The sequence below is a fragment of the Schistocerca cancellata genome, chromosome 9, assembly GCF_023864275.1.
Source record: "Schistocerca cancellata isolate TAMUIC-IGC-003103 chromosome 9, iqSchCanc2.1, whole genome shotgun sequence".
Classification (NCBI taxonomy): Eukaryota; Metazoa; Arthropoda; class Insecta; order Orthoptera; family Acrididae; genus Schistocerca; species Schistocerca cancellata.
Genome location: NC_064634.1, coordinates 237,632,035 through 237,659,729, shown reverse-complemented (window position 1 = coordinate 237,659,729; position 27,695 = coordinate 237,632,035). Strand labels below are relative to the sequence as shown.

General features: G+C 45.1%; 1 protein-coding gene across 1 annotated transcript in view; it reads left to right on the top strand.

The window, feature by feature from the left end:
* Nucleotides 1-27,005, top strand: part of LOC126101312 (uncharacterized) — a 431,784-nt gene extending 404,779 nt beyond the window's left edge. The window contains 4 exon segments of the mRNA XM_049911988.1: nucleotides 3,803-4,190; nucleotides 7,671-8,038; nucleotides 23,142-23,228; nucleotides 23,349-27,005. Of these exon segments, the coding sequence (XP_049767945.1) occupies nucleotides 3,803-4,190; nucleotides 7,671-8,038; nucleotides 23,142-23,228; nucleotides 23,349-23,618 (1,113 nt within the window). The 3' untranslated portion in view covers nucleotides 23,619-27,005.
* Nucleotides 27,006-27,695: the final 690 nt, after the last annotated feature.

Sequence of the window (27,695 nt, the reverse complement as noted above, 5' to 3'; positions counted from 1 at the left end):
GGTGCAACAGATCGAATCATCAAACTTACTTACAGTTTTCGTGTCACGGTATGGGGGACGACCACGAGAGTGGTCCTGCTGTTATATGAAAATGCACCAGATGCCATAACTCCAGGTGAGGGTCCTGTGAGTCGAGCACGCAGGCCGGTTGATTGTAGGCTCTCAACTGGCCTCCTTCTAACCAACACACGGCCATCACTGGCACCGAGAGAGAACTATCCTTCATCAGAAAACACACAACAGACCTCCATCCTGCCCTTCAAAGAGCTCTCGTTTGACACCACTGAAGTGGCTAGTGGCGGTGGTCTGGGACGGTGGAATATACGCTGCAGGGAGTGTGGCTCGGAGCTGCCTTTGAAGTAACCGATTTGTAACAGTTCTTTGTGTTACTGTGGTGCCAGCTGCCGTTCGAATTGCTGCTGCGGCCATATGACGAACACGGCGGTCTTTCCTCTCGATGTGGCCGGCCGGTGCCCGGTCTTCTTGCGACCGTACATTCTCGTGACCACCACTTTCAGCAATCATGTACATTCGCTACGTTCTTGCCAAGTCGTTCTGCAATATGGCAGAAGAAATATCCAGCTTCTCGTAGCCGTATTACATGACCTCGTTCAAACTGGTGAGGGGTTGATTGTGTTGTCTTTGTCGCCTTAAAGGCGTCCTTGACTGACGTCAACTCACTAAGTCCAATCTCAAAGGTAACTAACGCTCATCACCATTACAGCAAGTATTTACACTACTGGACGTTAAAATTGCTACAGCACGAAGATGACGTGCTACAGACGCGAAATTTAACCGACAGGAAGAAGATGCTGTGATATGCAAATGATTAGCTTTTCAGAGCGTTCACAAAGGTTGGCGCCGGTGGCGACACCTACAACGTGCTGACATGAGGAAAGTTTCCAACCGATTTCTCATACACAAACAGCAGTTGACCGGCGTTGCCTGGTGAAACGTTGTTGTGATGCCTCGTGTAAGGAGGAGAAATGCGTACCATCACGTTTCCGACTTTGATAAAGGTCGGATTGTAGCCTATCGCGATTGCGGTTTATCGTATCGCGACATTGATGCTCGCGTCGGTCGAGATCCAATGACTGTTAGCAGAATATGGAATCGGTGGGTTCAGGAGGGTAATAGGAACGTCGTGCTGGATCCCAACGGCCTCGTATCACTAGCAATGGAGATGACATGCATCTTATCTGCATGGCTGTAACGGATCGTGCAGCCACGTCTCGATCCCTGAGTCAACAAATGGGGACGTTTGCAAGACAACAACCATCTGCACGAACAGTTCGATGGCGTTTGCAGCAGCATGGACTATTAGCTCGGAGGCCATAATTGCGGTTACCCTTGACGCTGCATCATAGACAGGAGCGCCTGCGATGGTGTACTCAACGACGAACCTAGGTGCACGAATGGCAAAACGTCATTTTTTCGGATTAATCCAGGCCCTGTTTACAACATCATGCTGGTCGCATCCGTGTTTGGTGAAATCGCGGTGAACGCACATTGGAAGGGTGTATTCGTCATGGCCGTACTGGCGTATCACCCGGCGTGATGGTATTGGGTGCCATTGGTTACATGTCTCGTTCACTTCTTGTTCGCGTTGACGGCACTTTGAACAGTGGACGTTACATTTCAGATGAGTTACGACCCGTGGCCCTCCCCTTCATTCGATCCCTGCGAAACCCTACATTTCAGCAGGATAATGCACGACCGCATGTTGGAGGTCCTGTACGGGCCTTTCTGGATACAGTAAATGTTCGACTGCTGCCCTGGCCAGCACGTTCTCCAGATCTCTCACCAATTGAAAACGTCTGGTCAATGGTGGCCGAGCAAGTGGCTCGTCACAATACGCCAGTCACTACTCTTGATGAACTGTGGTATCATGTTGAAGCTGCATGGGCAGCTGTACCTGTACACGCCATCCAAGCTCTGTTTGACTCAATGCCCAGGCGTATCAACCCCGTCATTACGGCCAGAGGTGGTTGTTCTGGGTACTGATTTCTCAGGATCTATGCAGCCAAATTACGTGAAAATGTAATCACATGACAGTTCTAGTATAATACACTCCTGGAAATTGAAATAAGAACACCGTGAATTCATTGTCCCAGGAAGGGGAAACTTTATTGACACATTCCTGGGGTCAGATACATCACATGATCACACTGACAGAACCACAGGCACATAGACACAGGCAACAGAGCATGCACAATGTCGGCACTAGTACAGTGTATATCCACCTTTCGCAGCAATGCAGGCTGCTATTCTCCCATGGAGACGATCGTAGAGATGCTGGATGTAGTCCTGTGGAACGGCTTGCCATGCCATTTCCACCTGGCGCCTCAGTTGGACCAGCGTTCGTGCTGGACGTGCAGACCGCGTGAGACGACGCTTCATCCAGTCCCAAACATGCTCAATGGGGGACAGATCCGGAGATCTTCCTGGCCAGGGTAGTTGACTTACACCTTCTAGAGCACGTTGGGTGGCACGGGATACATGCGGACGTGCATTGTCCTGTTGGAACAGCACGTTCCCTTGCCGGTCTAGGAATGGTAGAACGAATGGTTCGATGACGGTTTGGATGTACCGTGCACTATTCAGTGTCCCCTCGACGATCACCAGTGGTGTACGGCCAGTGTAGGAGATCGCTCCCCACACCATGATGCCGGGTGTTGGCCCTGTGTGCCTCGGTCGTATGCAGTCCTGATTGTGGCGCTCACCTGCACGGCGCCAAACACGCATACGACCATCATTGGCACCAAGGCAGAAGCGACTCTCATCGCTGAAGACGACACGTCTCCATTCGTCCCTCCATTCACGCCTGTCGCGACACCACTGGAGGCGGGCTGCACGATGTTGGGGCGTGAGCGGAAGACGGCCTAACGGTGTGCGGGACCGTGGCCCAGCTTCATGGAGACGGTTGCGAATGGTCCTCGCCGATACCCCAGGAGCAACAGTGTCCCTAATTTGCTGGGAAGTGGCGGTGCGGTCCCCTACGGCACTGCGTAGGATCCTACGGTCTTGGCGTGCATCCGTGCGTCGCTGCGGTCCGGTCCCAGGTCGACGGGCACGTGCACCTTCCGCCGACCACTGGCGACAACATCGATGTACTGTGGAGACCTCACGCCCCACGTGTTGAGCAATTCGGCGGTACGTCCACCCGGCCTCCCGCATGCCCACTATACGCCCTCGCTCAAAGTCCGTCAACTGCACATACGGTTCACGTCCACGCTGTCGCGGCATGCTACCAGTGTTAAAGACTGCTATGGAGCTCCGTATTCCATGGCAAACTGGCTGACACTGACGGCGGCGGTGCACAAATGCTGCGCAGCTAGCGCCATTCGACGGCCAACACCGCGGTTCCTGGTGTGTCCGCTGTGCCGTGCGTGTGATCATTGCTTGTACAGCCCTCTCGCAGTGTCCGGAGCAAGTATGGTGGGTCTGACAGACCGGTGTCAATGTGTTCTTTTTTCCATTTCCAGGAGTGTATATTTGTCCAATGAATACCCGTTTATCATCTGCATTTCTTCTTGGTGCAGCAATTTTAATGGGCAGTAGCGTAAAGTAACCCTGCTTTCCATCCCCATAGTGGGGCTAGTAGTGCCATTCTGATACGACCGACACAAAATGTCAATAGATGTGGAAACGCTCCTACCGACTTTCGTTTATGTCGCACAACTCCTGCTTTGTGTGGCATTTTTTTTCGGCAGTGTACAAGAGTTTCAGTGATCTAACCACCGTTGGTTGGCGTGGTTACCTCTGTGGGCGGAAGTGAGTGTAGTGGCGGCGTGCTGTGCAGGATGTGAGCAGAAGACTGAAGCTGGACCAGTACCGGCACCCGCACCGGCGGAAAGAGGGCGCCGCGGCGGCGGGCCGGCCGCCGGCCTACTCGTCGCTGGCGCAGCCGTCGCCCTCGCCCTCCTCTTCGTACTCCTCGTCCCCGGCTCCCTCGCCGGTGGGCAAGCAGGCGGCCGTCTCCCTGTCCTCCGGCGTCTCCAGCAGCAGCAGCGTCAGCACCAGCAGCGGGGGCAGCGCCAAGTCGCAGCAGAGGGTGGAGCCGGCCAGAGCCTCCCCTCAGCAGCAGCAGCAGGTCTTCAGGCGGCTCGAGGCGCCCGCCGTGGTCGCCAGGTTCAACCTGCTGCAGAGGACCGACGGCGATGGAGTCACGCACCTAGAGGTGGCCAGGGGTAAGTCCACGTCTCAAACCTATTCTACATCTACACCCATACCCCGCAAGCCACCTGACGGTGTGTGGCGGAGGGTACCTTGAGTACCTCTATCGGTTCCCTTCTATTCCAGTCTCGTATTGTTCGTGGAAAGAAAGAGTGTCGGTATGCCTGTGTGTGGGCTCTAATCTCTCTGATTTTATCCTCATGGTATCTTCGCGAGATATTCGTAGGAGGGAGCAATATACTGCTTGACTCTTCGGTGAAGGTATGTTCTCGAAATTTCAACAAAAGCCCGTACCGAGCTACTGAGCGTCTCTCCTGCAGAGTCTTCCACTGGAGTTTATCTGTCATCTCCGTAATGCTTTCCCGATTACCAAATGATCCTGTAACGAAGCGCGCTGTTCTCCGCTGGATCTTCTCTATCTCTTCTATCAACCCTATCTGGTACGGATCCCACACTGGTGAGCAATATTCAAGCAGTGGGCGAACAAGTGTGCTGTAACCTACTTCTTTTGTTTTCGGATTGCATTTCCTTGGGATTCTTCCAATGAATCTCAGTCCGGCATCTGCTTTACCGACATTCAACTTTATATGATCATCCAATTTTAAATCACTCCTAATGCCTACTCCCAGATAATTTATGGAATTAACTGTTTCCAGTTGCTGATCTGCTACATTGTAGCTAAATGATAAAGGATCTTTCTTTCTGTGTATTCGCAGCACATTACACTTGTCTACACTGAGATTCAATTGCCATTCCCTGAACCATGCGTCAATTCGCTGCAGATCCTCCTGCATTTCAGTACAATTTTCCATTGTTACAACCTCTCGATATACCACAGCATCATCCGCAAAAAGCCTCAGTGAACTTCCGATGTTATCCACAAGGTCATGTATATATAGGGTGGTCAGAAAATGTGTGAAATGCTTGTAGGGATGTTACAGGGGAGGTTGTACGGAGGCATAAATGTTAAGAAACAAATTCGATACGTTGCTCCGTTTCCGAGTTATTTAGCAATCGGGGCGTCGCGCGCTCACACTCAAGCGGCCTCACAGGGGCGGTGTTGCCCAACGAGTGCTTTGTCTCGTTAGCTGAAACTTGAATTTACGCGCGCGACGCCCCGATTGGCTAACTTCAATGCTAAACAACTCGGAAACGTTGCAACGTATCGAATTTTTTTCTTAACATTTTCTCAGTACAACCTGCCCTGCAACACCCCTACAAGCGTTTCAGACATTTGCTGACCACACTGTATGTTGTGAATAGCAACGGTCCTACGACACTCCCCTGCGGCACAACTGAAATCACTCTTACTTCGGAAGACTTCTCTCCATTGAGAATGACATGCTGCGTTCTGTTATCTAGGAACTCTTCAGTCCAATCACACAATTGGTCTGATAGTCCATATGCTCTTACTTTGTTCATTAAACGACTGTGGGGAACTGTATCGAACTATTCGTACCATGCATCCAGTTTTCCAGTCACCGCTCATGATTCAGTGTTCCTCTCCATAGTATGGTATGTCCATCTTCAAATAATCGGCAGACATCAGCAGTTACTAATTTTTTTATGAATGAATCCATCAGCTATATTTAAAGGGCTTGCTTTATTTGCTATAGCTCTTGAGGCCGCTCTGTGCTGGCACTTTCCATTCCATAAGCAGGGGACAAGGAATTCTTTATGACGGATGTCGATATGAGTCTGTCCTCTATCGAGATGTACACTGTCTGCTCAAAAGTCTCCCGACACCGCTATGTAATGCGGACTGACCAGGAAATGTCACGACAGGTGGATCCACCAGTATAAAAGAAGTCCGAAAGACTCATCATCAGCTGAAATGGGTAGTCTCTGTTGTCAGTAGAGAAATGATAACAGCTGGATAGGTCGTCAAGATAGGTTATACTGCGAATTTGTACTGGTCATTGGGTGTCAGTTCAGTAACAAATCTATCAGGCACGTTTCACCCCTTCTAAAGCTGCCGAAGTCGATTTTTTGTGACGTAATAGTGAAGTGGAAACGTGAAAGAACAACCACAGCTGAACCAAGACCAGGCAGGACTCACATACTGACGGCGAGGGACCGTCGAGCATTGAGAAAGTGGTTGTAAAAAGTCGCATGAAACCACTCTTGAGTTCCAAAGCATTGTGTACTGCGTACAATAGAGGAACAGATGAAAAACGAACTGTCACTGGCTGTAGCACGATTAAAAACTAAACTCCTCCGGAACAGGTCATGAAGTCCCATAGGTACTTACCGGCCGCCATGTCATCCTCAGCCAACAGGCGTCACTGGTTGCGGATATGGAGGGGCATGTGGTCACTGCTCTCCCGGCTCTCCCAGCCGTATGTCAGTTTCCGAGACCGGAGCCGCTACTTCTCAATCAAGTAGCTCCTCAGTTTGCCTCAAAAGGGCTGAGTGCACCCCGCTTGCCAACAGCACTCGGAAGACCGGATAGTCACCCATCCAAGTGCTAGCCCAGCCCGACAGCGCTTAACTTCGGTGATCTGACGGGAACCGCTGTTACCAGTGCGGCAAGGCACGATTAATTACTCCAAATTACTCTTTCCAATCATCCACTGCCCAGTGGTGTCGCTTATTACAGTGCCCCAAGCTTGGACTAGCACTGATTACTCTTCAGAAACTGGTCGACCATTGTACCGGACTATTTTTAAGTTCCTGAGTTCTGCTAGTTGGACTGCTGCTAGCACTCGCCGTTCACACCTCCCGCTAATTCCACGCAATTTTTGTAACCTCCGACCAAAATGTTCTACGCTGCCTGCGGTCTGCCTAGCGTTGGTTTAGCTGTCATTATATCTTTGCGCTTCCACTACACAATCACACCACCAACGGGTGACTTGTGCAGCCTTAGAGACATTGAAATGTCCCCACTGGACAATCGAAATGTCCTCGCAGGTAACATCGAATGACACGTCCACTGTCAAACTCACTGAGCTCTCCTGATCGATCTTTTCTGCTGTTAACACTTCTGCATCAACAGCACAATACTCCCGGCCTGCCTCTCGTGACGTGCAGTGTCAGTTTCGCATACTTAAGGATGCCCCGCTATATTTGATCAGATAGTTTATAAAGAGTTCGGCCATCTGACCTCTTTTATGTATGAAACCCCACAGTCCTTATAACGTCTCATGATGTCTAGTGTTGGAAGACGAAACATTAGGCAGAGAAATATGCCGGGGACCACGGCCTAAAGCTCATAAAATAAAAATCATCAATGACGCACATACCGGTGGTGGAAGTCCGCATTGTATGATGCCTCCACTCTCTTATCCAAGCTCACAGCTACTATACTGTAAATCTTGCGATAGCTCATGGTGTCTGAAATCGGTTATTTGGTTGTTTATCATCTAAAACTGCTCCATCAGATTTCTAGGAAAAGGTTCTCTCCACCATGTTATTACCGTTAACGACAGAAATACTGTTTATTTCGAAAGTGGTGACATGTAAACAGCTGTCAGCACGGTGAGTCCTCTCCGCAGACACGCCGCTGCAGCCGTCGCAGCCGGCCCCCGGCCGCGGCGGCTCGTCGACGGCCAGCGGTCCGTCCAGCATCATCAGCCTGAGCACGCCGGAAGCGCCTGCGCCGCCCCCCGCCGCCCCCGCCGCCTCCGGCAAACAACGGCCCATCCTGGTGTTGGGCCCGCGCTCCGACCAGCTGGAGGCGGCAGAGCTGCGCAAAGTGTGGAGTCCCCGGCCGCCACCCAGCCCCCCGCCGCCCCCGCAGCGGCCCGAGCGCCGCCGCTTCGCGCGCAAGAGCCACAAGGCGCCCGCGCCGCCCCCGCCACCGTCGCCGTCTGCGCAGCAGCAGCACCCACCCTCAGGCGGCTCCAAGGGGGATCGCAACAAGGTGAGCAGTCTGAGTCTAGTCCCATTCCTTCACATCCTGATAATGTGATACGAGCCAACACGTGAGTTATAACGTGTTCCGGTATTCATTTCGCTTCATTTACTTACTAATGGTCTAAACATGACTTCGGTACTGAACTTTGCTTCGGTGAAAATACTGCATTCGATACGATATTATAGTGTCCGTCTTGTTCAATGCATTCATTTCCGAAAGAACATAGTATCGTACTTCCGGACAACACAGGCACTGCAATATCGTATTTATCCGCTTGTATTGCGCAAGCGACTATCAATTAAAATGCTTCCCCTGTACGGGAATGGATATGCATGCCCCAGCATGCATACCGAATGTGTTCCAAAACGCCACGCATATAAACAGGATATTCCGGTGCTCATATTTCGGGTTCTGTCGGCGATACGAAGGTAGGATCAGTTGTTTTGGGTAGACTTTCGGTTAGAGCGCATGTGTATGTCGAACAGAAGGATCGCTTTAGTGTCACTAGCCAAATGTTCAAATATGTGTGAAATCTTATGGGAATTAACTGCTAAGGTCATCAGTCCCTAAGCTTACACACTACTTAATCTAAATTATCCTAAGGACAAACACAGACACCCATGTCCGAGGGAGTACTCGAACCTCCGCCGGGATCAGCCACACAGTCCATGACTGCAGCGCCTAGACCGCTCGGCTAATCCCACGCGGCATGTCATTAACCAACATTACAGCATCCAAATATGAATATTACAAACTTCCTTATACTTAGGCAAATGGAGCAGACCGGTCGATCCTTTTTGTTTTTAAAGTGGTGTACGATTGCCTTGATGGAACTTATGGAGGCAGCATTAGTTCATGGGCGGTTCCTCAGAACACCCCCCCAAAAAGATTTTTTACTATATTTCCGGCATCAATACCGGACCAAAAATGGTTCAAATGGCTCTGAGTGCTATGGGACTTAACATCCCAGGTCATCAGTCCCCTAGAACTTAGAACTACTTAAGCCTAACTAACCTAAGGACATCACACACATCCATGCCCGAGGCAAGATTCGAAGCTGCGACCGTAGCAGTTGCGCGGTTCCGGACTGAAGCGCCTAGAACCGCTCGACCACAATGGCCGGCAACAGCGGACGAAAACACAACCGAGGATTCGAAGGCGTCTATGAACAGCAACTGGCTGTCATTTTTACCATATATTCGTATGATCCCAATCTCGAACAATTTTGAAAATTTTCTTTATATCTCTATCCGTGTAAAATACACATTATCAGAATTGCCCTACTTGTACACGTAAAATTCGCACATAAAATGGGTTGTGAGGCGAAACTGTCGTTTATAAAGTGCCGTACCACGGATAAATGTGCTGTAAAATGTCTCCGATATTATTGGTAATTCCGTACTACAGTACTAAAGCACAAGCAACAACTTTTTGCACATAAAATCTGGTCTGAGGTGTAAAACTAATTTTGCGTTATTTCAGTTTGACGTAAGTAAACTATCTAAACTTTACTGACCAATGCATTTCTTTTCACATGAGCTACATGTCCTGCTGCAACGTGGAAAAGAAACGAACTAGAGAGAAAATGCTCCTATCGGAGCACAAAAAATATGGATATGTCCCTACCTCATTCTACCTTCCTCATCACATTTAAAAATGTTGCCAAAAATTTTGACATACGAACATAGTCACGTTTTTTTTACGCTGAGGGAGAAGAAAACATTGGCAGTGACTAACAGACGGAAAAGGAAGAAATGCTGGAAGATAGTAGGTAGCAGTTGTGTTACAGAAAGAGCGAAGGAGACAACGGCAGTGTGAGAGAAACAGTGGAATGGAGCAGCAATGGAACTCAGTTGACTGTGACAGAACAGTGCCAGGAGAATAGGAGAAAAGTGAAGGAGACAGTGCCTGAGCGGGAGATGTAGCATAAAAAGAAAACGGGAGTGAATGAGAGCCAGCGATAATGAGAGACAGAGTGTATGACAGTGACAACGAGGAAGAGAGAGGCATAGACAGTGAGAAGAGGCAGCAGCAGCAGGGGAAGGAATGAGAAATTAGCAGCAAGGGACAGCAAGAGGGAGACTGCTGAAGTAGGATAGAACAAAGAGGATTGTGCAGACAGTGACAGTTAGAGGGACGTTAAAGATAATGACAATGAACTGGACTGAATGCGTGAGAGAGCTTTTTTGAATGAATAGGAACATACTGGTATTTTCTGTGCTCTGATAGGAGCATTTTTCCGCTGGTATACATAATGGACTTACGAGTGCATGATGTTGATGCATGCTTGACGACATATGCACATTTTCGTCTGACCCTGAAGAGTGTTCGAACAGCCTAATGGTAAATGGCCGCTCACAGTAAGCGGGAAATCCGGGTTCGAGTCCCGTTCCAGTATAAATATTCATTATCGTCATGCCATCGTCCAGCTTATGCTTGTCGATATTCGCAACTACGAGTACATTTCAAAAATTGCATTGAAGACGCCCATACAGATGGTTGGTTGTTTGGGGAAGGAGACCAAACAGCGAGTTCATCGGTCTCATCGGATTAAGGAAGGACGGGGAAGGAATTCGGCCTTGCCCTTTCACAGGAATCATCCCGGCATTTGCCTGGAGCGATTTAGGGAAATCACGGCAAACCTAAATCAGGATGGCCGGACGCGGGATTGAACCGTCATCCTCCCGAATGCGAGTCCAGTGTCTAACCACTGCGCCACCTCGCTCGGTGCCCATACAGAATTCAGACATGTAAACAACGAAGGAAACCTGTAAGTCTAAAAGCCGTAAATTCAACTAAATACCTAGGTATTACAATTGCGAACAACTTAAAGTGGAAAGAACACATAGAAAATGTTGTGGGGAAGGCTAACCAAAGGCTGCGTTTTATTGGCAGGACGCTTAGAAAAATGTAACAGACCTACTAAGGAGACTTCCTACACTACGCTTGTCCGTCATCTTTTAGAATACTGCTGCGCGGTGTGGGATACTTACCAGATAGGACTGACGGAGTACGTCGAAAAGTTCAAAAAAAGGCAGCACGTTTTGTATTATAGCGAAATACGGGAGAGAGTGTCACAGAAATGGTACAGGATTTGGTTTGGGAATCATTAAAAGAAGGGCATTTTTCGTTGCGACGGAATCTTCTCACGAAATTCCAATCACCAACTTTCTCCTCCGAATGCGAAAATATTTTGTTGACACCGACCTACTTAGGGAGGAACGATCACCACGATAAAATAAGGGAAATCAGAGCTCGTACGGAAAGTTGTAGCTGTTCATTCTTTCCGCGTGCTATACGAGATTGGAATAATAGAGAATTGTGAAGGTGGTTCTATGAACCCTCTGCCAGGCACTTAAATGTGATTTGCACAGTATCCATGTAGATGTAGATGTAGATAATTTAGAACACACACTACCTGACACAAAAACTGTGAAGTATTTTCGGTCCAGGTCTTTGTGAATGGAATTCCCAGAAAACTCACTGCCTGACAGAAAAACTGAGAAGTATTATCGGTCCAGGTCTTTTTTAATGGCGAATATCGAGAAGATCAGCTCGCTGAGAAGTTAGTAAGAGAAATTAAGAGTGTACGAGTGTAATATTTAAGCTGACAGTATTTGAGAATAACTTTATTTTAAAGCCGTCGCGGCGTTCACAGAAGACGCTCTGTCTATTAAATCGTTCTTCCGCAAGCCTGTTACGCTAACAGACAGAAGATCTCCTCCAGTAGTTCTCGCGTCAACGGCCCCGTAATCTGGCTGCGGAGGCAGTCGTTAGCCACAGCGCGTGCAGCGGGGCCCGCCTTCCCGGCGGAGGAGAAAGTCTTTTTCAGTAATGCGAGAGCTGCGGCCCTCCGTAGCACTGAGGCGCGGACGAAACGGCGGTGGAGCCACAGGACCGTCGAACGGACGTTGTGTCATCGTGGCCAGTCTCGTCGACTGTCGCCAGTTCGCTTTAGAATGGAAATTGTCCTTTCGCTGCCTTCAGCTACCGTTCTTACCTCACCGCTCCAAAGTCGGTCGGAGCAGACGTAATTCGTCTACAATCTAAGAAAAACTTGTTAAAGCAATACTGTTGCATGAAACCTCACGCTCCAGCTATATTATCTTTTACCAAACGAGACAACTTTACTTTACTTTACACGTGGCTAAGGCCTTATCGACCATACACCTGCTCTACGAGCCTCTTCCAATTATTTCTATCCAGGGAAATTGTTGTCCAATCAGAATTGATGCCCATCCTAGCTGCATCTTCCCGGATATTCTCCATCCACCTAATTCGAGGTCTTCCTCTTCTTCTCTTTCCTTCTAATTTCTTAGTGGATGCTATTTTGGGTAGTCTGTTCTCCGGCATCCTTGCTACATGACCAGCCCAGTTCAGTCTTCTCTTCTTTAACATTTCCACAATGGTACTATGTTTGTACAGCTCCCGTAGTTCTTCATTTTTCCTTATCCTCCACTCCATGACATTTTCATCGAAGATTGGTCCAAATATTTTTCTTAGTATTTTTCTTTCAAATATCAACAGTTTTTCTTCATCTTTTTTCCTGAATGTAATAGCTTCACATCCATATAATGCTACTGGTACAATAGTTGACTGATAAAAACGGATTTTGAATTCAGTAATAAGTGATCTCATCCTTAAAATTTTGATACAGCTGTAAAAAGTTCTATTAGCTGCTGCTAGACGGGCGTCTATTTCTATTTCTGCTCTATTGTCTCTGCTAAAAAGACTCCCTAAGTACTTGAAGTGGTCAACTGCCTTGAAAGTGAGACCATTTACGGTCAGTGGTGTATTCTTTTGGAGTTTTTTACTTATGGCTAGATATTCTGTCTTTTCTTCATTCACATGAAGTCCAGCTTTCTCAGCTATTTTGTAATAATTTTGCATCATCCTGATTAATTCAGCTTTTGAAGTGCTTATTAAGGCTACATCATCTGCATAAGCAAGTCTAGCAATGTTCTGTCCCTGCAGTTGGATCCCTTGTGGATTAGTTTTGGTGAATTCTCTATCAATCTTCTCTAAGATAATATTAAATAGAACAGGTGAGATGGCATCCCCTTGTCTCAGTCCAGTGTACACCTTAAAATTTTCAGTCTCTCCTGCAGGTGTCTTAACTTTGCATATGGTTTCTTCCAAACACATTTTAACTAATTTGATTAATTTTAATGGTATTTCAAATTCTTTCATGGTGTTTAAGAGTGTCTGTCGGTGTATGCTATCATAGGCCTTCTTGAAGTCTATAAATAGAATATGGATATCTACATTAAATTCCCATGCCTTCTCAGTTATTTGTCTCAATGTGAATAAGTGATCCAAAGTGGATCTGTTAGTGCGGAAACCACATTGGTGGTCCCCAATCAGTTCTTCGGTTATGGGAATCAGTCTGTGTAGTATACACATCGACAAAATTTTATACGTGACATCGAGTAGGGAAATTCCTTTGTAGTTATCACAGACAAGGGGATCATTCTTCTTAAAGATGGGGCATATAATTGCAGTTTTCCAATCGGCCGGTATGTTTTCTGTCTCCCAAATTGTTTCAATTAAGGAATGAAGTTCTATTTCCAATTGTGGTCCTCCATTTTTTAAAAGCTCAGCATATACCTGGTCTTCCCCACAGGCCTTGTTGTTCTTTAATTTCTTTATTGTTTGTCTTATTTCATTTACTGTTGGTGTGGTGACTTGTATATCAACTGTATCTGGTTCTTCAAATGTAAAGTAATATTGTGGATCATTGCAGTTGAGCAGCTGTGTAAAGTATGTCTTCCATGTTTCTTGTATGTCATTCTTGTTTGTAAGTATTTTCCCATTATGGTCCTTTATAAACTGTTCCCTTTTAGTGAATTTTCCCAAGGACTTTTTTATATTCTGGTACATCTGCCTTGCTCTGTGATGCTTGAAATCATCCTCCGCTTCTTTTACCATGTTGTTGTAGTATTTTCTCTTCTCTTGTCTTAGAGTTCGTTGTGTTTCCTTGCGGATTTTATAGTATCTCTCCTTTAGTGTAATATTGTCCATGTCTTGTAACCATGCCTTCCTCGCATTTTGCCTCTCCAGTACTCTTTCTTGGCACTTTGTATTAAACCAGGTTTTGTTAGTTCGTTTTCTTTTACCAAACGAGACAAAATAAAGATAAATTGCTTCATCCTCACTTATGGAATTTTTGCGGGAACCTTCACTACTCCCAAAATTTATCAGTTATACCTTCCTTAACACTATATTGTATCTCCCCTCCCCCATCCTTGAGATTCCTGACATGCTGTCACGCGTATATCAGCATATCCCATTTTCCTTTCGTCTAAGATCACTCTAAAGTCTATACACTCCCCTGGAGTAACTTTTTTTAACCCCTTCCTTCTCGCAGACTGTAGGATAATCCCTGAGTTGTACTTCTTCTACCAGTAGTAGGCTACACCAAGTGTCCCTTCCTTAAGGCTCCAATCCTCCCTGTTCTATCTGAATAATCCAAAAATCTCGCAATTTACAAAAAAAAAAAAGTTCAAATGTGTGTGAAATCTTATGGGACTGAACTGCTAAGGTCGTCAGTCCCTAAGTTTACACACTACTTAACCTAAATTATCCTAAGGACAAACACACACACCCATGCCCGAGGGAGGACTCGAACCTCCGCCGGGACCAGCCGCACAGTCCACGACTGCAGCGCCTTAGACCGCTCGGCTACGCAATTTACACATCCCGACTACAATATACCGAGCGGGGTGGCGCAGTGGTTAGACACTGGACTCGCATTCGGGAGGACGACGGTTCAATCCCGCGTCCGGCCATCCTGATTTAGGTTTTCCGTGATTTCCCTAAATCGCTCCAGGCAAATGCCGGATGGTTCCTCTGAAAGGGCACGGCCGACTTCCTTCCCAATCCTTCCCTAATCCGATGAGACCGATGGCCACGCTGTCTGGTCTCCTTCCCCAAACCAACCAACCAACCGACTACAATACACAATCACATAAACTTTTTTCATAACATCCTCTTCAACACCTTTCTCATTCAGATGTTATACCATACAAAACCAGGAACATCCCCCAACCTCATCGTCTTGGTCATCACTGAGCGAAAAAAAAAACAATACCATCGTCTTGTCATGCGTTCTATCATCACAAAAATTAACTGTGGATGTCTTTTTTTTGTCAACCGAAGGCCGAAGAGAAGTAACCTGGCTGCTGCCGGCTTTCCTGCAAAAGGGGCCATGTAAATAACGAATATATATACAAAAAAAGCGACTACCGCTTTTAAGGCTACCTCACGGTAAGCAGAAAACCTCCCCGTGACTCCCATTCAAGAAATTTTTCCCTCTTACACAAATATTTCCTCTTGCGAGATGAAAACTATTTCGGAACTTTTGTCCTTTCAATTTAAATACGATCTCGTTTCCTAACTTTCATTAATAGCGCAGAAACCATCACATCGACAACAGCTATTATCTTAAACAAAGAAGTTTATTATCAGAAAATGGATAAAAGTAGAGTCGTACGTCAATGTGGCTGAGTAACCGAACTGAAATCGTTTCTTTAAGTCGAGTCTTTTTGGTTAACTTAATCACACATGTTGCTATACACTGTAAGTACCACAGATCTGAGGATGCTCGCGTATGACGAACGTAGCTACACAATAAATCAAATAACATGCGATCTACGGAGTTTCTATCTATATACTTATATGTAGAACTATCAACAGCATAAATGATTAATACAATAAAGGCAGGGTCACACTAAAAAGTTGTCTTGTAGTGCTTCTGCCAATGGCATGTTACTTGTTGATGTAAGTAAGGTTTGCCCATTTTTTCTGCATGTGTTGCTCAAAACACTCAGATGCATTCGTCTGCGTATCTCGTAGCGACGTTGCACAATATTATACTGTGATTCAAAGCACACTAGTCAACATAATTAAAGGGCAACTTTTTCAAAACTCCGTAATTGTTCCCATTGCGATATAGAAATTTGACGCAAAGGTGCCTACAACCTTCCTCTTTAATGAAATTCCAATGAAATCCAGACCATTTTAGCTGCTTACAGGAGTTGATAAATATCAACGGGGACGGTTGAAAATGTGTGTCCCGACCGGGACTCGAACCCGGGATCTACAAATGTAGTGTGTGGCCAACAAGTTGGACATGTGGGTCTCACAGGGAGCGTGCTAAGGATAAATCACTGCACTCACACTACCCTCTCTGTCCTCGATGGTTCAGTCGGGTAGAGCGTCTGTCGTGTAAGCAAGATATCCCGGGTTCGAGGCCCGGTCAGTGTACGCATTTTCACCTGTGCCGTGCAGGAAAAGACCAAAGCTCGGAAGTTCACCTGAACTCTGCTGTGGGTTATCGATGTGCCATTGGCACAACATTGCTCCATACTTCTGCCCAACGCCACCGTGAAAGAGTCACACGATGGGAAGATCGACACATTCCCTCTTGACCACATTTCACCCCTTTTTTTGGTGCCTCTGCGACGGAGTTCAGAACAGCAAGTTGAAATCACGTGGTTTTCTTGTGGATAGCCGAGAAAAACGTTTCAGAGACACGACCGCTCAGAATCGATGATAAGAGGTCTCAGGACGTGGTAAAAAGGCGTCGATGAAACCGCCCCTTCCCCTGGGGCGTTTGCTTACACACATTGCGCGGTCGTAAACAGCAGTTTGGAGTGATGTGCAACAGAATGACGTTGTTCACAATCCTTGATATTCCTGACACCCTCCGGAAGGTTCAATCCTTTACGAAGGACATCTTAGGGCTGTAATCAAATTGAGAGTGAGCTGACCCCTTTGGAGTTTAACGCGACTGCAATTTTTGCTCTGGTATACATGGTGAAACCACTAGGGACCTTTCAAACTCATTCGATGATATTTAAACCTGATTCGAAGCAGCAAAGAGCTTTTGTGGTGTTTCAACTAATGGTTCTCGCACTTTGTGGTGTGCTCATATGGCGGGGTGTGACATTGACATATCCATTAAAAAAAACGACAAAGGTTCTTTCTGTGGCTCCCCAAGTTTGCGTCACTGACGCACCTTTCTTGAGCATTTAAAAAAATGTACCTATACGGAGACAACTCTTGACAGATTCTTAGGTGCCTGTGGGCAGACAATCCCTTCGATATCCTGCAGCTATGTAGCGCTACATTGCTGTTGTAGCGTCTGCTCGTGGGCATGCAGAATCTGAAGACTGCCGAAAGGGATGCCTGTCATGTCGGCATCCAGGAATCAGTGAATGGTCGTTTCTGCACGGGAACATTTTTAAAGTGCCCAACAAATGTCCACGGGTTGCACCAAGTGTGTTGTGTATCTGGAGAGTCTTAGAGGGACCCTCTGCCTTCCCCCCCCCCCCTCCCCCATGCATGTCACGTGTCAATATCGTCCCCGAACCATCCAACCTCCACCTCCACCCCCATGTTCACGCGACATGACTGCGCAAACAAGAGGGCTGAAAAAAAAACACCGAAACACCCTTCGTTGCTTCGGATCGTGTTAAAATTTCGTCAAATGGTTTTGAACATTCGGTAGTGGTTTCTCCCTGCATATCAGAGCAAAGATTGCGGCAGCGCTGAATTCCAAAGGAGTCAACTCACTTTCAATTGGGTTACAACATCACAGCGTCCTTAGAGTAGAGTTGAATCGTCCGGTGGATGTCAGCAATGTCAAAGATTGTCAGCAACGTCATTATGTTGCACATCACTCTAAATTGCTGTTTTCGACCACGAAATGTGTGCAAATGAACGCCCCAAGGGGTTTTATCGACGCCCTTTATGCCTCCTCCTCGGGCTTTTCGTGTCGATTCTGAGCGATGCTGTGTCTGAAATATTTTCCTCGACCACACGTAGCAAAACTGCGTGATCTCAACGCTGAGTGTCGCCGCTATAAACTTCATCGCACGGCCGTCAAAAAAGGGTGAATAATGGCCAAGAGTGGGTGTGACGACCTTCCTATCAGGTGACACGTCCAGAATGGCATTGGGCAGAAGTGTGGTGAAATTTCATGCAAACTTGACATCATTAACCCACCTTACACCTCTGACCTTTTTCACTTATGTCAGTCCGCAGCTCGTGGTCGTGCGGTAGCGTTCTCGCTTCCCGTTCCCGGGTTCGATTCCCGGCGGGGTCAGGGATTTTCTCTGTCTCGTGATGACTGGGTGTTGTGTGATGTCCTTAGGTTAGTTAGGTTTATGTAGTTCTAAGTTCTAGGGGACTGATGACCATAGATGTTAAGTCCCATAGTGCTCAGAGCCATTTGAACCATTTTGAACCACATATATCAACACCATACTGTTTGAAGTATCACTGAGCCTGTGGGTGATGTTGCAGGGCGCCGCTCTTTTTCGCGATCACAGAGGATGGCTGTAGACGTGTAACTAGAGTTCTTAAACTGCAGTAGGCTACCGTAGACTATCATAAATAATCGTAGTCCACAGTATTCCTTGTACCCTCGATCAGATAAAATCGTAACTGCATTACCTGTACGTTAAGTGAGTTGCATACCTATTGGGCGTTACGTCATTTTTATCGCTTTGTATGCTATGCGATCAGTGTCCTACTGGATTCTCTCTAGAAACTGGAGGCGGTGAATGGTCTCAAAAGTGACTCAGGATATATAAAGGGTAGTGTAACGTACAGAACCTTTTCTTCTACATAGTTATTCTGCTGCCTGTTACTTAAATACAAACGGTATTTATGGAATAACTGAAAACGCCGATGTCTAATTCAGGTTTATCCAAAAATTGTTGATTTGTAATGTGAAACAGAGGGATATTATAGTATAAATTAAAAGAGAACACAGATTTATCACTTCGCACTAGAAAATGAAATATCCTCAAAAAAAAAAAATAAACAGTATCCTCAATAGAAGTAAAACAAAAGAGGTGGACAAAAAATCTCATATAGATAATGATGTAAAACGTTCAATTGGATCGTGATATATATACATATGAGTGTGTCATGATGAGAAATAATTATATATATATATATATATATATATATATATATATATATCATGATGAAAAACGTTCTATCTATATACTTATAGACATATTGAAGCGATGTTTGAGATTTTTTGGTCAACTCTTTTGCCTTACTTTTTTTGAGGATACTGCGGTTTTTGTTTTTTGTTTTTGAAGGTATTGCATTTTCTAGTGCTAAGTGATAAATCTGTGCTCATTTTTAATTTATACCATAATATCCCTTGGTTCCACATTACAAATCATCGAAGATTTCAATTATACCATAAATACTGTTTATATTTAGGAGAATAACTAAGTAGAAGAAAACGTTCCGTAGGTTACACTGCCCTGTATATATCCTGTGTCAGTTTTTAGATCGTTCACAGCCTCCAATTTCTCGGTGAATCCAGTAGGACACTGATCGTATATGCATACAAAGCGATAAAAATGAGATAACGCCCAGTAGGTATGCAACTCAATTAACATACAGGTAATGCAGTTACGATCTTATCTGATCTAAGGCTACAAGTACACCTTCCATGCATACATACACTCGTATACAGGGTGAGTCACCTAACATTACCGCTGGATATATTGCGTAAACCACATCAAATACTGACGAATCGATTCCACAGCAGGAACGTGAGGAGAGGGGCTAGTGTAACTGGTTAATACAAACCATAAAAAAATGCATGGAAGTATGTTTTTTAACACAAACCTACGTTTTTTTAAATGGAGCTCCGTTAGTTTTGTTAGCACATCTGAACATATAAACAAATACGTAATCATTGCCGTTTGTTGCATTGTAAAATGTTAATTACATCCGGAGATATTGTAACCTAAAGTTGACGCTTGAGTACCACTCCTCCGCTGTTCGATCGTGTGTATCGGAGAGCACCGAATTACGTAGGGATCCAAAGGGAACGGCGATGGACCTTAACAACAGAAGAGACTGGAACAGCACATTACGTCGACGTGCTAACACCTTTTTATTGGTCTTTTTCACTGACGCACATGTACATTACCATGAGAGGTGAGGTACACGTACACACGTGGTTTCCGTTGTCAATTACGGAATGGAATAGAGTGTGTCCCGACATGTCAGGCCAATAGATGTTCAATGTGGTGGCCATCATTTGCTGCACACAATCGCAATCTCTGGCGTAATGAATGTCGTACACGCCGCAGTACATCTGGTGTAATGTCGCCGCAGGCTGCCACAATACGTTGTTTCATATCCTCTGGGGTTGTAGGCACATCACGGTACACATTCTCCTTTAACGTACCCCACAGAAAGAAGTCCAGAGGTGTAAGATCAGGAGAACGGGCTGGCCAATTTATGCGTCCTCCACGTCCTATGAAACGCCCGTCGAACATCCTGTCAAGGGTCAGCCTAGTGTTAATGGCGGAATGTGCAGGTGCACCATCATGCTGATACCACATACGTCGACGCGTTTCCAGTGGTACATTTTCGAGCAACGTTGGCAGATCATTCTGTAGAAACGCGATGTATGTTGCAGCTGTTTGGGCCCCTGCAATCAAGTGAGGACCAATGAGGTGGTCGCCAATGATTCCGCACCATACATTTACAGTCCACGGTCGCTGTCGCTCTACCTGTCTGAGCCAGCGATGATTGTCCACGGACCAGTAATGCATGTTCCGTAGATTCACTGCCCCGTGGTTTGTGAAACCCGCTTCATCGGTAAACAGGTAGAACTGCAACGCATTCTCTGTTAATGCCCATTGACAGAATTGCACTCGATGATTAAAGTCATCACCATGTAATTGCTGATGTAGCGACACATGAAATGGGTGAAAGCGGTGACGATGCAGTATGCGCATGACACTACTTTGACTCAGTCCACCGGCTCTCGCAATGTCCCGTGTACTCATGTGTGGGTTCATGGCAACAGCAGCTAACACACCAACTACACCCGCTTCTCCTGTGACGGGCCTGTTACGGACCCGTTTGCGTGCTACGACCATACCTGTTGCATACAGTTGGCGGTAGATGTTTTGCAATGTGCGGCACGTTGGATACTCTCTGTCCGGGTATCGTTCTGCATACACCCTGCAGGCGTCAGCTGCATTTCGTCGACACTCGTCATAGATGAGTATCATCTCCGCCTTTTCAGAGTTCGAATACACCATGGTCACAGTTCCTACAACACTACACTATCACAGACGTCTGGTAACTCGGTGTACTACAGTTGGTCTGCGTGCGGAGACGAATGCAGAATAACAATAGCAGCAAGCGCTACATGCGGACACTGCGACAGCTAGACCAAACCACAACAGTGCACTACAGCCACACTCGTAAACACGGTCTTCGTCGTAAACATGTCCCTGCAGATGTTGCTCGCCGACCCTGGCCCGTGTTTGTTACAACACGCAACTGAACGTCGGAGGTTTCAAGCGTCAACTTTAGGTTACAATATCTCCGGATGAAATTAACATTTTACAATGCAACAAACGGCACTGATTACGTATTTGTTTATATGTTCAGATGTGCTAACAAAACTAACGTGGTTTCATTTAAAAAACGTAGGTTTGTGTTCAAAAACATACTTCCGTGCATTTTTGTATGGTTTGTATTAAACAATTACACTAGCCCCTCTCCTCACGTTCGGTCTGTGGAATCGGTTCGTCAGTATTTGATGTGGTTTACGAAATATATCCAGCGGTAACGTTAGGTGACTCACCCTGTGTGCCTGGAAGCTGTACTTGCATCAAAAGCAATTGCTGTGATTACATAAAACGCAGAACTGGTGCAATTTATATTCTGCGAGGGCATAAAATACACAGTGGACTAATAATGAACGATGTGTGTTTCCAATAATATGCAAAACAAACAAACAAACAAACAAAACACAAAGCGAAGTCATCGACTTTCAGTTTCTCTCTCTCACACTGATTTGTTTCTCTTCCCCTACCAATGTTACCAACACTCCCGGAAATCCTACCATTTACTAAATCATTTATGTAGTGTTCTAAAACTACCGAACCATAGTTCTGGTAAACGCAACTACACATGTAGCCGAATTTCACACTTCTGCGTCGGACTGGCGGAGTTTCAAAAACGTGACCCTTCAGTTTTTTAAATCGTACGACACGTAAGAGCAGAAGTGTTCCAGCATCGGTTGTACAGTGGAGGGAGCACCAGCTGACCGTCTCGCGACGTGACTTCTTAAGTAATAGATCCCAGTGCGTTGTCCTCGATGTTGATTGTTCACCGGAGGTGAGGTTATCATCTGGAGTGCCCCAGGGAAGTGTGGTAGGTCCACTGTTGTTTTCTATCTACATAAATGATCTTTTGAATATGGTGGATAGCAATGTGCGGCTGTTTGCTGATGATGCTGTGGTGTACGGGAAGGTGTCGTCGTTGAGTGACTGTAGGAGGATACAAGATGACTTGAACAGGATTTGTGATTGGGGTATACAATGGCAGCTAACTCTAAATACAGATAAATGTAAATCAGTGCAGATGAATAGGAAAAAGAATTCTGTAATGTTTGAATACTACATTAGTAGTGTAGCGCTTGACACAGTCACGTCGATTAAATATTTGGGCGTAACATTGCAGAGCGATATGAAGTGGGACAAGCATGTAATGGCAGTTGTCGGGAAGGCGGATAGTCTCTTCGGTTCATTGGTAGAATTTTGGGAAGATGTGGTTCATCTGTAAAGGAGACCGCTTGTAAAACACTAATACGACCTATTCTTGAGTACTGCTCGAGCGTTTGGGATCCCTATCAGGTCGGATTGAGGGAGGACATAGAGGCAATTCAGAGGCGGGCTGCTAGATTTGTTACTGTTAGGTTTGATCATCAAGCGAGTGTTACGGAAATGCTTCAGAAACTCGGGTGGGAGTCTCTAGAGCAAAGGAGGCGTACTTTTCGTGAATCGCTACTGAGGAAATTTAGAGAACCAGCATTTGAGGCTGACTGCAGTACAATTTTACTGCCGCCAACTTATATTTCGCGGAAAGACCACAAAGATAAGAGAGATTAGGGCTCGTACAGAGGCATATAGGCAGTCATTTTTCCCTCGTTCTGTTTGGGAGTGGAACAGGGAGAGAAGATGCTAGTTGTGGTACGGGGTACCCTCCGCCACGCACCGTATGGTGGATTGCGGAGTATAGATGTAGATGTCTTTGTGTGTGTGGGCAGGTCCTGCGCGGGCAGCTGGTGTCTCCCAGCAGCGCGTGGCCGCAGTACACCGTGGTGCGCGGCAGCGCGTGGTGCGCCCAGCCGCAGGCGCATGCGCAGCCGCGCAGCCGCAGCAAGTCTCCGCCGAGGCCGAGGCGAGCCGCGGCTGCCGCAGCCGCCAGCAGCCGCTACGCCGAGGCGGCCAGGTTCCTGGGCGGCCTGTCGCAGCGGCTGCGCGACGCCGTGGGGGGCGGCGGAGGCGGCGGGGGCGGCGGCCACCCCCAGCACCACCTCCAGCAGCAGCAGTGCTCGCTGTACGGCACGGCGGCGCGCAGGCGCAGCACGCCCGACGTCTTCCGGTCGGCGGAGAACTTGCTGGCCGGCGCCGGCGGACACCGCCTCAAGTCCGTCATCAAGAAGGCGCGCCGCCCCGACTGCCGCGCCGAGCCCAAGAAGGTCACCTTCAGCGCCTACGCCACCGTCCAAGTCGTCGACTGAGCCCCCCGCTCCTTCGTCACCGCCGAGAAAGTGCGCCGCGACGCGAAATGCAAAAACGAGATTCGGCGCTCCGCGCTGTTTACTGAGCTGCCAGGGGGTAAAAATTAATGCTGATGAATTTTCCCGTCCTTGCGTGAGGATACAATCTTATATATAGTGATGATCACAAAATTTGCCCATCGTAAAGGCTGGCGCAATAGAGCTCTGTCGGAAAACGGAAGACAAACGTAAATCAAGACGCACCAGTGCTCAAATGTGTCATTTATTTAATTTCCAACACAACATGTTTCAGCAACACACGACACCACTATCAAGTACTAGAAAAACGTGACGTAAAGTGGCCATTCTAAAGGAGTGTGTTACAGCATACCACATATTTTTAAGTTAAAAAGGAAGAAATATATATATAGGAACCATATCCATTTTTCTGAAGGCTTACATAGTGTCCATTTTCCCCTACCGAAGTAGATAATGTGCCATTGCAACAGGATGCCAAGCCATTGTTCGGAATTCTGGTCGTATTTCCTAGGCAATTTGATGCCCTAATATCAGAAATAAAACCAATCACCTGCAGCAGACCGTTTCCAGTCGTGTTTATATTACGCTAAATATAAGAGAACAGAGGTGGTCTTAATTATTATACATTAATTAACTCAAAATCCCCTAGAGGGATCGAATGATGGATGACAGCTTTGTATATAAAACAGTATAAAACTCAATCTCATCTGTAGTATTGTTTTTGATATGTGAAAGTAACTGTTATTGGAGTAGAAATCTTGACCACTCTTTCCAAGTACCGTGGTCACTTTTCCCCATCGGTCACCTTGTCAGCATTAGTTGTTCACAGAGCAAACCATCACACTGAAAGAAGCAACAAAGAACTTCATTTGTAGCCTAAAACACATTGTTTAAACACTCATATCGTAAAAATATATTATTCAGAATATATATGAGATAACAAGAACAATATAAATGACTTACCTTACATCAGACAACTGAAAATTAGAAAAATTTTACTCAAAAATAGTAGGACAAGCGTCTTCTGTCAAACTGAAGATGTATGTTACATCTAGTCTGACCAGTTCTCACCAGGCTGCAGCACTGTTCATGGCAAAAAATATGTATTGGGCCATTTCCCATGCAGGCCACTTTATCCCACATTCCTCGTCGCCATTAGGCACAATCAAAAATAAACAAATGGCAAACATCCACTGTCACACATGTAAAACATAATACGTATCACGGTACAGTGTTCATAATTAATGGTGGAATTAATAGAATTTGCTTCTTGATGATGCGATTGTGTCTTTCAGAAACACATGTCTCCAAATAAATTTAATTACACATTTCGACAACTGCTGTGTCAGAACTTCCCTACCCATCTCATGATACAGTTATGCTATGGTTTGCAACAGATAAAAAGGAATTAAATGCTGCGGAACCACACACAATGTGAATACCAGATTTACTCATAATGTTTTAACTGACACCTTGCAAAAATAAATTTAGGTAATGTATTTCTTCCTTCTTTGCAGGTGCAAGTCTGCGGTCCTGGTACACAATGAAATCATTGTTGGAAAGTACTGAAGCACACTGGTAGAGTGCCCAAAACAAAATGGTGTAGCCTTCTGACAAAGTGGAGATGGACTGCACCATTGTGATCTGGCTCATGTTCTGGTGATGTGCTATGGTACTGTGGCACAGTGATTTCATTGTGTAACAGGACTGGGAGGATATACTGCACACAAACAAATTTTTATTTAACTACAATTTCTGAAATGATAATTAAAATTTTATGACTATCTCACAAAAAAGGTCCTCAGTCATGGCAGAGCCTTTGTCACTTGTTTCTTTACATGACACTGTTTCAGGCTTCCTGGTTCATCACAGAGTTTTGCTGGAATGAAAGTCTGAATTCAATTAACACCATAAGGCAGTGTAAAAATGTCATTAATAGAATACAGTCAGCTTGGCTATCAAGTTTGAACATATACGCATAATTTGGAAATTGGTTTGTAAGATTTTTTCTGTCAATATCAGAACCATTGAAATACTTACTGTTGCTTGCATCATGCATATGTATATTAGCTATTTTGTTTCATTGTTCCACGTCCTTCAGCTTCCATCTTACAGTATCTCTACAAAGTCACAATCACAGATCTAAGCAGAACATTACAGTACTACTGAAATGACAGTTGTCTTATTGTGGTGATGAAAGAACAAATTTATCTGTGCAGAACATACTATACCAACCATAAATTCGACATTTTAGGAATATGCATTTATGAGTACTTGTGCTATGTTGTAGAAAATACATACTAAACCAGGGCTCCCACTATAAGACAAACTGTTTAAATGTACAATAAAGTATTTCAAAAGCTATACAGTTTGCATTCACCACAGTGAATGTTTGTTTCAAAGTGAATTACATTTTTCATTGAACACAGTACTACAAAGGCAAACACACAATAAAAAGAAAGGAAAGAAAACGATACAATTTTTGTGATTGTGTTAATGTACACACTTTATTAAGTTGGTGTCATCTGGGTATTCACAAGTCAGTTTGGCAGTGGAACAAGAATTGATAAGGATAATTTTGGGTGACTTAAGCCCACAATGTGGAAGTACATCAGCATTAATCTTTTCTTCTTTTGTGGCAGTAGAATGCAGCTCTTACTTTTGAAACCATATGAAAGCTAATGGAACCTAAAGTAAACTACAGTATACCAGAAAACTGTTAAGTTTTTATGATTGTATTTTAATGACTATGTCATATTGTATATTCCTTCTTCTTCCTGTTCCAACATACACTCCAGCAATGGATGCAAAATATTGTAACATTTCTACGCATGATGTAGAACATGTTATCCAGTATTTTCACCCGCACCTATGTATTATAATCGCACAACCATCACATTGCTGTAATATGTACATAGTAGCAACCTCTTTCATCTTATGGAAGTAATCAACAAATTTAAATATTGACTGAAGTCATTTCATTCATAAGTCAAATGCTTTTCTGTTTTATGTATGAGTAAAATAGAGAAGGACCACTTAATCAAACTGTAACCAAATAACTATGGCTTAAGACTAATGTAAATATGTTTCATCTGAAGGAAATTGAAACTTCCTACATTGCTCACTTTTTAAAATTACATTAACTTGGAACCTCACTTAGCCATTAAAAGTTTTTTATTATATGTAATGAATTATAATTTTTTATTTAGTAATTACTTGTTGTTTGAAATTTGTTCTTTCTTGAACAATGTGAAATAGCCAGTGAAGCTTAGAAACAAACTCTCAAATTTTTAAAAGTCTTTAATAAGGATATTGTAGCTTTTACTCTTTCCACATTCTTTCAATAATATATAAATAGTTGTATGAAAATTTGAAGTGATACTTCTTTGACCCATGTCACCAAGCACCTACGATCCCTTATGAATCTCTCTTATATTTAAAAAAAATTATCAACTGAACAGTCATCCTGTGTGTTACAAATTCCAGATCATTTGGACCAAAAACATACTGTGACAAAAGAAAACTTCAAAAACAAATTACTAGGCTGTCTGAGCACTATTCTAATTCTCTTTCAGTTGTATTGTCTATGTTCCTAATGTAATTCTACATAGGTTAATAGTCTAGAAACAATATGAATACCACTGAGTAGGGCTGCAAATACATCAACTTAACGAACAGCTGTGATATGTTTTAATTCACTGGCACTTGCAGAAATATCAGTGCTATTTCATGACATATGTAACATATACTTTAGTAGAAATGTTCTGGCACAATATAAATACGTTAGGAATAAAGGAGACCACTCACCAAAAAGCAGAAGTGTTGGGTCATCGACAGACACACACAAAAAAAGAAAGAAAGCTTGCTAGCTTTCATAGCATTATATACTTTGCTTAGTAAACCACACATGTATTGTCTTAAAACATAGGAAGCCTTCATCAAGCATTGCTTCATTTGGCTTTGCAAAGCTTTTTAAAAATTTTTGAAAGAATTGACTACTTTTCTCTCCATATTTATGTCTGAGTTGAAACAGTTTAGTCCAAGAGATTGTCTTTCAAG